This window comes from Brachypodium distachyon, chromosome 4 (genome assembly GCF_000005505.3).
Source record: "Brachypodium distachyon strain Bd21 chromosome 4, Brachypodium_distachyon_v3.0, whole genome shotgun sequence".
Classification (NCBI taxonomy): domain Eukaryota; kingdom Viridiplantae; phylum Streptophyta; class Magnoliopsida; order Poales; family Poaceae; genus Brachypodium; species Brachypodium distachyon.
The window spans coordinates 13846099-13857348 of NC_016134.3; the positions used below are offsets into that span (position 1 = coordinate 13846099).

The following is an 11250-nucleotide window of genomic DNA, read 5'->3' on the forward strand; positions in this document are numbered from 1 at the left end:
ACCATGTCCACCAGCCCCCCCGGCACGAATCCGTGGCTTCCGCGGCCGTGGAGAGGGAGCGGCGGAAGCCGCGGGCGGAGGCAGCTGCTAGGATGCGGCGGAGCGGCATGGCCAGGGGACTGGGCTTGGCGGTGAGCGAGCGCCGGAGAGACGGGAGAGGGTTTTGCGGGCTCTGCTTTTTTGCTCTCCGTCGTCAGGTGCGGTTCATGTGGACTGGGTGCACGCAGAGCGAGACTCAAATCAGAGAGTCGTCGTGGTCTCGGGGACCGGACGCCGGCCGAAAGCATCGCGCGTGGACGTGTTCCAGAGTGTGGTCGGCAATGGAGTTTCCTGCGGGCCCAGGTGTCATTCTCCTTGTCTATTGGGGTTAGTTTATGGAAAAGCTCTACCTTTCGGGAGGGCGCTGCATCTTGTTCAGACGTACGTCACCGGTTTCTCGAATGTTCCCCCTCCTCCTGGAGTTGAGTTCCCCTCTGCTCCTCCCGAAAATTTTGAAACGTTCAAGTGGTCTTGTGAATTTTCATTCGAAAAAAAGTTCTTGTGAATTTTCAAAATTCTAACTTGATTGGTCAATCAACTATAGAAAACAAAGAAATATGACTCATATTACTTGTTCCAAATTTAGTATAAAGTTGTACTACTAAATTAGTGACAAGTAATTCTGAATGACGGGAGTACTTTTTTTGGCAGCTAGAAAACAAAGAAGTAACCAGTTGAAAATATATCTTGCCTTCCAAAGAACTATGACGTGTTGCAGCATACTTGATGCAAATTAAATAGATAGAAATTTGCATCACGTATGTTGTATCCAAATGAGATGAATTTTTTTTCCCCAGAGCATACCATTAGACATTAAGTATTTTTAAAGATTGTTTTATATTCTCTAAAAATATTGTTAAATCCAGGCTGAAACTGCAGACTCGTGATTTTAAAATGAGCGTTTTTATGGTGATTGTGAGTACTTTTCAGTACTCCTGTCAAAATTAATTATGTACTCTTAATTAGAGAATTTTTACACGCTGATGAAAGACTGGAATACCAAACAGATCTAGCCATTCGTTTGCAAGGGTAACTTAGTCATTTTGCCTCAGCTAATTTCGTCTTTCCCTAGATTGGATCGACTGCAGATTTGTTGGCCGCCGCCCATCGCTGCCCCTTCCCGCACGCCACCTTTCTTTCTCATTGAATTGACTACCCTAACACCCTGACAATCTAAACAGACTAAAAATCAGGCTTCAAGTTCATATCTAGTTCTTCGGCCATGTACGTACATGTAGAGGAAACTGTCAGCTTGCTATTGATTGTTTGGTTTAAGATTCTAACGGTGGACAAAATCAACATCATGAACCAGAATAACACGGATTAAGTTCTCAACAGCCAACACTAATTTGATGAGCGCGGCCTGCCCTGCCCCCTGCTCCAGACTCCCTTTTGGACACAGGTGATCCGCGAGGCTGCGCCGGCGAGCGTTGCAGCAGGGGCGTCCAGACCGAGCCCCTTAGGGGTTGTCACCGCACGGTGATGGAGCACTGCCATGGCCGTCTCATCTTTGATTTTGATTATTAGGGTTTACCCGTGGGGGGATTGGAGTATCTGTTCAGACGTGAATGAGCAACTTTTGTTAATTCGTCTCCTCCGAGACTGTCCGATTGGAACGGCCACAGGCGTTGGATCCCGCACAGAGGAAATTAACCAGTGGTGTTAATAATCAATCGATCCTTTTAGTTAAAAAATAAATCGATAATTCAGATACTTTCCATTACTTTTTAATACTTTTGTTTTAGTAATTTCTATTTTTTCACCATTGGATCAACTAGATTGAACCGTTTCTAAAATCGCCAACCATTATAAAACTTGTATTTTAAAATACACACCCAAATGAAATTTAAAAAATAAGGTAAAGATAATTAGAGAGTACTATTTTTTGTTTTTTCTACAGATCTTTAAAAGAAAAAAAGGTAGTATGCCTGTTCTTTCGGACCAGGAAGTATATATGCAGAATGCAGGTACATAAAACTCTCTTTCTTTTATCATCACACAACAACTACTGATCTGTTAACGATCATCACATGTTTCATAATACAGAGGATGTACAATTACGCGGAGATTGATCAATAAATAGAGGCTTTTCCATAACATAATTAAACAGGGGACGCATAGTAAGCGTAGCATGTTCCACAATAATGGTCGTTACATGCTGATTTTTTCGAAACGGCTCAGAATTAGTTCCTCCAAAACGTGATAAGGTAGCTTGATCAACACACTCCAAGAAACCCAAACTTCTCTCCATAATTTACACAAAACGAGAGTTTGCACAAACTACCAATCGGCTTCAGTCCTAATTGATTGTGGCACCCGTTGTAAGAAACCTGAAAAAGGAAAAAAATAATTAAACATCGGGGGCACTGAATAAACATTTGGAGAGTGAGTGATATAAAGGACAAAAAAATATATGAGTAAACAGAAACAGTCCTAATAGTCCGAGATTGAAAGAAAATAGAAAGTGGGTTATGATCTGGAATAATATGTGTGTTTTCTATCCATACATGATCACTTAAGAAATATCAGGCTTCAATTTCAAGGTGATAATATGTTAAAAATTATGTCAAAATGATAATATGAAGCTTCAACTTCAAGGTGATAATATTTCAGGAAAAAGAGAAGACAGTTTGCCACCGCCAAGCACTATTATTAACTGCCAAGGCAGGGAGCATGCCTAAACCAGCCGTTAGCATGCAGAGGTTTGTTTGTGCAAAAAAAGAACATGCAAGGTTTGAGCAAGCCCTCAATTTGAGGTAAATACTACTTATGTTAAGCTGTCAAATAATTGTGATTATTGTTCAACAAACTACAAATTTGTTAAACTAAGATGGCAGGTGAGATCCTCAGTTCATACTTTAGCACTCATTTCCTTCAGTATATAGTGATTTGTTATCTTTCTACTTGGGAGAAGCAGTGTATTTTATTATATGCGGCAGAACATATGGCTAATTAGTGATCATGCTATGGAGTATCAACAGAAAGAACACCTTTTAGTGTCCACGTCTATCTAAGTTCCCATCTTCTAGAAGTAATTTGGCATACATCCACTCATTCATATCGAAGTGAGACAAAAAAATTATGGTTCCTAGTTCCTACTCCTGCTCATGTAAAGGGTTGTTTCTTCTTCTAAGATGTCAGAAGTCATATACTGATGTGCTGTGAGATCATTATAAACTGGTGTGTGCAATTCACATACCGAGTTTGCTAACTCTATGTAAGACTATTTTTTCCATTGAAAAAACAAGTTGGATGTTTTCTTGATTCTGAAAATGAACATGTAGATCTTTATCACTAGTATAAAGCCCAAGATGTGGTCTGTTGAACTTTTTGTCTTGGGTCTGTGTGTGACCAGGTCTGCAGAAAATAAATTGAAAGGCAACAGCTAACATGTGATCTGTTCAACTTTTGTCATGCATCTTTGTGTGATCAGGTCTACAAAAAATTAATGGAAACACTACTGTCTAAATTACATTAGACTTGTTCTGTTGCATGAAGCACTACAAAAGGTCACCAACAATTGAGGAATTCATAATTTCACACTCAAAACTGCCTCATTTAACTAATTGAGCCTGGTCTGACGGACCAAACCGAATGCAACCAGATGGGTCAAGAGTTGGAACTTCACAGGAGTGGAAAATCAGGGAGGAAACTCGAATTTACGGAGATAAACAAGATTAATCCTAGATTATGCATCCCTTTGAGTGGGAAAATGGGCCCTCCAACCTTATGAGTGTAAATCTACAGTTTTATCTAACACAGAGTAGTGTTCCAGCCTTGCCTGTTTCTAGATCGTACATCATGTTTCTGACTTATGTACCAAACAGTAAGTTAAACATGACTAAATTCCTTTTGGTGGAATATATATGTTGTGTTGTTATATGCCCTCATCTTTAGTAGTGCAAGCAAGGTACATAATCCTATTCCTTTCCTGTTGAACATTATTATATCACTAACTAAACTTATATACCCATCATCTGGAGTTTTCAATCACAAAAAAGAAGAAGATTCCTACGATATTCCAGTTCTGTAAAGATAATTTCAAAATCCTTAGTTCAAAGATGCAAAGCCTATTTTTTTTTAATTCAGGTAGCATGTCATTACTGTAGACAATTTAATGAGATATAGGCCCATATACTAAATCATTGTGTTGACATATGCAGGTAAAGGTTACTTGCTTTAGCTAAATGTCTGAATTTGTTGGTTATCCAAGAAAATACTAAAAGAAGTGCAGAAAGATCAATTAGCTGCTTGCATTGTCATCAGAAACAATTGAAATTACTAATTGTCATCAAATACTGATTGAGCAGCACGATAGCACAGGCACAGCTATAGCATAAAACTTCAAATTGTCACCGCGATTAACCATTCAAAGAAAGAAGGAAATATATTGCTAAACTGATAAATATGGAATATGCAGAGGAAGTGGTGTGAAAAGGATGTACTGTTCACACTTTTCTGTTCTTCCTTGTCCTTTATGATTCATAAAAATGAATTAACTCTACTACTATGTAGTTGAGACATTTTCTTATGAAGATTGAAGATTCTTCCGGTTTGTGTGTAACTAATTCATGAAAAAGTTTTTCCCCTACGCTTCTAACTATAAGACATGGACACATGTCCAACCGTATCTTATATTGTTGATTATTACATTCCAACCTAGCGTTGAACAAAAAAGGTTAGATGCTTAAAACATAATAAGGTGTTAAAATATTACTTATTTATGTTAGTAGTATAGAACAAATATAACATTATACAATGAATGAACCTGTGAGAATGCACAGGTTCGCGTATAGTACTATTAATTGGTAAAATGTGCACAATATTGCTTTACCATGTCATAAACAAAATGGAGAACAAGAATACAATATCCCAAATCCCAAGAATGTGAATGGATGACATGACATACAATATAACTCTTTTTTTTCGAAAAGGAGGGAAGCACCCCGGCTTGTGCAACAATACAACTAATAAGGGGTCAATAAATTAAGAAGCGTTAGCTAATTAAGAGAAGGTACACAGGAATACATTACATGGTTAGCATGGTCCTGGTACGCTCCATCTCTTCTGGTGTCAGTCTGAATGAACTCGAACATGTGCAAAAGACTGGTTTCTGGAGGTGCCCTTGCCTGAAAAAGGTTCCTTTGATGAATGTTCAAGAACTCAAATAACATGCCCGCAATGTAAACACCAGACAGTTTATACAGTTACAGATTTCTATGCATTGTACATAAAGATTGAGCTAGCGAACAAAATGAATACATAGAGCAAGTTAATTATCAAGACTTCAGCAGTCATACTCATATCTTGCGGCTAATCAAAGAAATTTCTTCCTTTCTTGAAGATAATATTAGAGTAGTCAGTAAGATAAGCACTTGTAGAGGAGCGATTACCTGTAGACGGGATCTGGCTTGATCGAAGCCACGGTGGCAGCACACATGGTAGGAAACCTAGCGCACCGTGAATGGTATGCGGGTAACTCCCAATCACCTTCTCCATGCGCATGTCCACGCCGACAACGTGGTCGCCGACGATGAGGTGAACGACATTGGCGTTCAACGGGTCAAGCACGGCAATCGTCGGCGTCTTGTTCCCTTGCAAGGGCAGCCACGGGTGGCCTCCATCCGCCCAGAGCCGGCTGAGCGCCACCCGGTGCTCCAGCGTCCAGCCGCTGCCTTCCTCGTCGACGAGCGCGAAGTAGCTCAGCACGAACGGCTCCTGCTGAGACACCTCGGCGTACCGCAGCCGCCCCTCGCTGACGCCCATGCGCCGGTACTTGCGCAGCGAGAACCTCGCCTTCTTGGCTTCGTCGTGGTGGTAGTCTGTGGGAGGCAGCACGCTGGCCTTGGGCAGCGCGACGAAGCGGGTCTCCGTGTAGTCGCTGAAGGGGTCAGCGGACGTGGCGCCGCGGCCGACGTCAACCCACCACAGCCGCTCGCCGAAGGCCAGTGTCTCCTGGTCAACCGTACCCACCAAACGCTGCACACCCGGACTCACGCGACGCCCCGGCGCGCCCAACGCGACGTCCCAGCTGCCCGTGTCCGAGAGGAACCGGACCATGGTGTTCCCCGTGTAGAGCTGGGCGACGGCGAACCTGTCCGGCAGCCCGTGGCCGCGGCCAGACTGGGTGAGGATGCCCATGCCGTGCTCGCGGAAGATCTTGGTGGTGCCGCGGACGTTGGGGAGGCGCAACACCTGGCCGCTGAGAGGGTTGCAAATGAGGTAGGTGACGTCGGGGGCGTGGCCCTCGACGCGCTTGTGGGTCCTGTAGCGCACCTTCGTGTCCCCCTGCTGCGCGATGACGGGGCACGCCATGCGGTTGTCGGTGTAGGTGAGGAGGAGGAGGCCGCCGGCGCCGCTGGAGGAGGAGACATTGCCGCCGAGAAGCTGCTCGACGTCGCCGTCCGGGTCGGGCTCGTCGCTGGTGTTGACGAGGTCCGTCGGCAAGATGAGTTCCGAGGGGAGCGGGGGCTCCGCGAGGCGGACTTCAGCCAGCGGGTAGGCCATGGACAGGCGCTCGACCATGGCCCAAGGAGGCGGGTGCGAGGCGGCGGCCGTGGAGAGGAAGCGCCCGGAGGCGGAGGCGGCGGCGGAGAGGGAGCGGTGGCGCTGGAGGAAGCGACCGGAGGCCGCCGCCGAGAGGCCTAGGAGGCGCCGGAGCGACATCGCGGTGGTGGAGTGGAGTGGTGGCGACGGGCGAGAGAGAAAGGATTCTTCTTTCTTCCCCCCTTTGTGCCCGAAGAAGAAGAAGCAAAGGCTTTAGCGGTTCTTGTGGACTCGGTGCACACAGCATAGGAGGGTCGTACGGCTACTGCAGAATCCTCCTGCGAAAGCCGAACCGACGGAGGTGGGTTTGAACGATTTGGAGTTTTGTACAGCTGTTGCCCATTCCATTCCTTCCACCGTGGGCTGCCGACGTCATCAATTTCACTGGGTTCCTTTTCACAAGCATGGAAAAAACAAGATTAATACAAATTGCTGTGAAATGAATGGTTGAGAATGAATCTGTGTGTTTTTCATTGATTGTGTTCGTATATATAAAGGAAAAGAGACACCAATGCATGTATTTGGCATTCGCGTCCCAATTTTGGAAATTTTGAAACGCGAGTGGTTACATGTTAACTGCCATATTAACTAATTAATTTACTAATAATTAATTTTAATTGATCATATATTAATTAATCTTAACACAAATATTGGCATATACTCCCTCCGTTTCTAAATCTTGTTGTGGTTTTAGTGCAAATTTGTACTAAAATCACGACAAGTACTAAAACCACACAAGTATTTAGAAACGGAGAGAGCGGTTCACGATGTCTTTTCTCACGGTAATACAAGCTTTGTTTGTAACATTTTTTATGACAATTGTTACAAAATCACGATCACGAGAAAGTGTTTTCGAATACGAAATCGGCAGTACAACTTTCTCTGTAACATAATCCCTGTATTATAAATTTATTTATTCGTTTAAAGTTACTGTAGATCTTTTGAGGGTATGCTGTTTTTTCATTCCACCAAAATTTGCCCCTTAAAACTATTAACTGATAACGGAACAAACTCCTCGGACCTACGGTCCCCCAGGATTGTTAAACGCACTTACACCCTAAATTATAGTACAAGCTATATGGGATTGGCGAAATGATTGAAACGGCGACCATATGTTGAATTAAAAAATGGTACCGACTGAGTGTTCATTTCATTGTGCGGTGGCACTTGAATATTTCCACTGAAAATCAAGTTAAAATGTGAAAAGCCAAAAATGAGTAGTTAAAACGAAAATAATATTTCTAAGGTTTAAATATAGACACATCCTACGTGCCTATTTTTTGTTTGTCAAAATACATTAATTTGTGATTTTTCAAACATAACAAATAAAAACATTTTTGACGAAAATGTACAAATATTTAGAATACATCTATACATACACGGAAAGAAAAATTCAATTTTTTAGCTTTAAAATGTGATTTCTCTTCTTTTAAAACAAAGGGCTTCGTGTAGTCCGTAAGCTAAAAAGTTCTTGTCCTGCGTAGCTCAGTACTACTATTTGTAGTGGCTGATACTGAATTACTGATACCTGCATTGAGCACTTGCGTACTTGCATGCTAGAACGAGGATATATATATACTATCCTAGATTTTAATCTAGGCTGTGATTTGCAATGAACAAAAAGGAGAATATATTACTAATAATTCAATAATTGCAACAAGGATTATCAGTTCGAGCATTCAAATCATCAAAAACAAGCTAAGTCCAAATGCAGATTTCACAAGCATGACAAGACCAACATCAGTACAAATATTGGTAGTAGTTCCCTGTTGACCCGACTAAAACAGCTACTCCACGTATGTGCCTCTTCATTGACACCGACTTAAACCGTGGGAGTGGCCACGACGACGTCCTCAGCGACGATGTCCGTCAGCACGGTGATATCGCACCTGATGCTGAACGCGTCGTCCTTGAGGTAAGACGACTTGAGCAAATCCTCGCTCTGGATGAACTGGTAGGAGCCGTGTGCCGCCAGAGTGATGTTGGACCTGTTGGTGAAAGTGCAGCATTTCGAGCTCTCTCCTCTGGTGATCCCTGGATTCCCGTCTTGGTGGAGCAAGCTGATCTTGTACAGCGCTCTGACATCCCCGTCCTCCGCCAGACAGAGACGGATGGATATCCAGTTGTTATTAGAGCCGAAGTGCAAGTCGTAGCCTTCGGGGTAGTATTCAAGGCACCACTGGTGGCCGCCGACGGTGAACGGCCTCGATTTGACGCATTTGCCCGAGCCGAGCCCCCAGGCCCTGGTGCGTGTGAAGCCGTCAATCTTGAGGACGTGCGAGCCGGTCGCGGCCTTGGCGGTGATGGACGACGAGGAGAGCGCCGGTGCGCCGCCGAGGGAAGAAACGCTCTTGTTTGCCATGGGGAAATAGTACTACTGAATTGGAACAATGGGAGATTGGGGAAATGGCGGATGTAGGATGCGTGGCATACGCTGATCCTGAGGTTGTTAGAAGGGGACTGGCCGGTGATGGGCTCTGGATCGGCGTCCGTTGTATTTACTGCAGGCGCGGGCATCGATCGTTCACACGAGCAGCTAGTCCCATGCGCCGCTTGCGTTCCGGGGATCGAAGAGACGCGCCCGGGTCTGTACATGCATCGATTCGCATGCACGCGTGCGTGGCATACGAATACGAATCGCTGGTGTTCGGTTGCAGCGGTTTTCGAGGAGAGAAATTCTCCGCATGACCGAGGAGTACGATATTTAGGTTATTTTATAAATTGTTGCGAGATCACGATCACAAGAAAGTGTTTCTGAATACGAAATCGGCGGTACAAATTTCTGTTTAACATAATTTTCCTATTATAATATTAACTCCGTCTTATGGTAAGTGACTTAAATTTGTCCAAATATGAATGAAAAGTCATTTAATAGGGGACAGAGAGAACATGTATTTGTTTAAGGGAAATCTATTTTCCTACCGTATGGTGGTTTGACTTACGCGCGGACGCGCTCCGCGCCGTTCAATTTTAATCATGCGAGCTCCTCGTTCCCCCGACTCTCCTCTTTCTTTGTCCCCTCTCTCTCTGCTATCTCTTCCGATGCAGCTCTCTCCTCTCTGTCTCTCTCTCCACGTCGCCTCTCTCCAAAATCCTCTTCCCCGGGCGGCCTCCTCCATGTGCTGCTCCTCTCTGAGATCCTCCTTCCTGTCCTATCTCCTCCCCTCGCTGCTCCTTCCACGAGCTGGTCAAACAGGCTGCGTGAGATGAGGCACGAGTTGCTGGAGACGCAGACAAAGTGCGTGGCTCGTGCTCCTGCAGGAGGCCGGAGGCATCGAGCAGGCTGCGCGTGACATCGCGGTGGCCAGGGAGGCCAAGGCAGCTTGAGGGAACAGGTGCGCCAGGAGGACGAGTAGGTGGGTGACGGCCGGGAGACGGATTTGAGACGCTAGCGAGGGCGGGCATGGTTCACATCGGCGTGGATGACCAGCTTCCATGGTGAGTTCATGCAGGCGGCGACCACGTTGCTGCTAGCAAACGGCTTTTCTATTCTGTGCACTAGAGTTGTTCGATAAAATGGTGGCTCGGAGTTATTCCATGCACTGGAGGTGTTGGATGAAACAGTGACTTACTTTTATTCTTCTAACTGCAATGATTGGCTATTTTGATCCATGATTTCTTCTCTTTATTGTTTTTTTCATGGATCATGCACTTTCAGTGCTTCTTTCCGAGGTGCTCAAAGTCCCAGCCATTAATAAGGTAGTATTAGTTACCATTGTAGCATGTCCAGCTTGTAGGTATCATATGTTCTGATGTATTTACTCATTGTTCGGATTATAGTTATCATCAATGCCACTGATGTAGTTATCAACATGTCCAGGTTATAGTTATCATCATGAGCTGATGTAGTTACCTGAAGTTCTGATTATAGTTACCATCAATATCATTAATTGATGCAGTTACCAACTTGTTCAGGTTATAGTTATCGCCATGAGCTGGATAGTTACCTGTTGTTCGGAGTACAATTACCATTAATGTCACTGTTGTAGTTACCAACTTGTCCAGTTTAGATTTACTACATAGCTAGGATGGAATTGACCTGGTAGTTCGGGATAGAATTGCCTACTTGTCGTCATAGCACTGATTTAAGTTACAAACCTTTTCAAATTGTAGTTACCTATATGTCTATGATATGATACAGCTATCACCATGGTAGCGATGTAGTTACCAAGTGAGATCTATGATTCTGAACACAATAGCTCCACATTAAATAGCTTGGTAACTCGTATATTTACATGTTGGTAACTTCTGACTTTGAAAAATAACTTCCTAAACATACTGCATCTACTTGTGAATAATCTAGTCCGGTAACTCACATATTTATCGGTTGGTAACTTCCGATCTTAGTTTTAAGCATCCCCAAGTGGATCATAGTTTTAAGACGATGAATAAGTGTGAATTGTTAGGTAACTCAATCATTTATGGGCCGGTATCTTTCAAACTTGAAGAAAATTGTCTAGAACAATACCCAAGTGAATTCTTCATTCATTTATGTTACAGTTACCACCATGACACTCATGCAGTTATCAAGTCGCTTAAGTTACCGTTATCATCATGACACTCATGTAGTTACCCAGTGGTTTAGGTTTTAGTTATCATCATGACACACATTAATTATCTACTCGTTTAGGCTCTAGTTACCATTGTGACACTCATGTGGTTATC

General features: G+C 43.8%; 2 protein-coding genes across 2 annotated transcripts; both read right to left on the reverse strand.

Moving 5' to 3' along the window:
* Positions 1–2109: 2109 nt before the first annotated feature.
* On the reverse strand, positions 2110–6705 carry LOC100846026. The gene is made up of 3 exons (XM_003575800.4): positions 5433–6705; positions 5073–5168; positions 2110–2369 (listed from the first exon to the last, which is right to left on the reverse strand). Exons 1-2 carry the CDS (start codon positions 6703–6705, stop codon positions 5113–5115), a joined length of 1329 nt encoding a protein of 442 aa, XP_003575848.2. The 3' UTR covers positions 2110–2369; positions 5073–5112.
* A 1702-nt stretch (positions 6706–8407) lies between these two features.
* On the reverse strand, positions 8408–8947 carry LOC104584938 (BTB/POZ and MATH domain-containing protein 2). Its single transcript, XM_010240772.1, has one exon. It carries the CDS (start codon positions 8945–8947, stop codon positions 8408–8410), a length of 540 nt encoding a protein of 179 aa, XP_010239074.1.
* Between the last annotated feature and the right edge of the window lie 2303 nt (positions 8948–11250).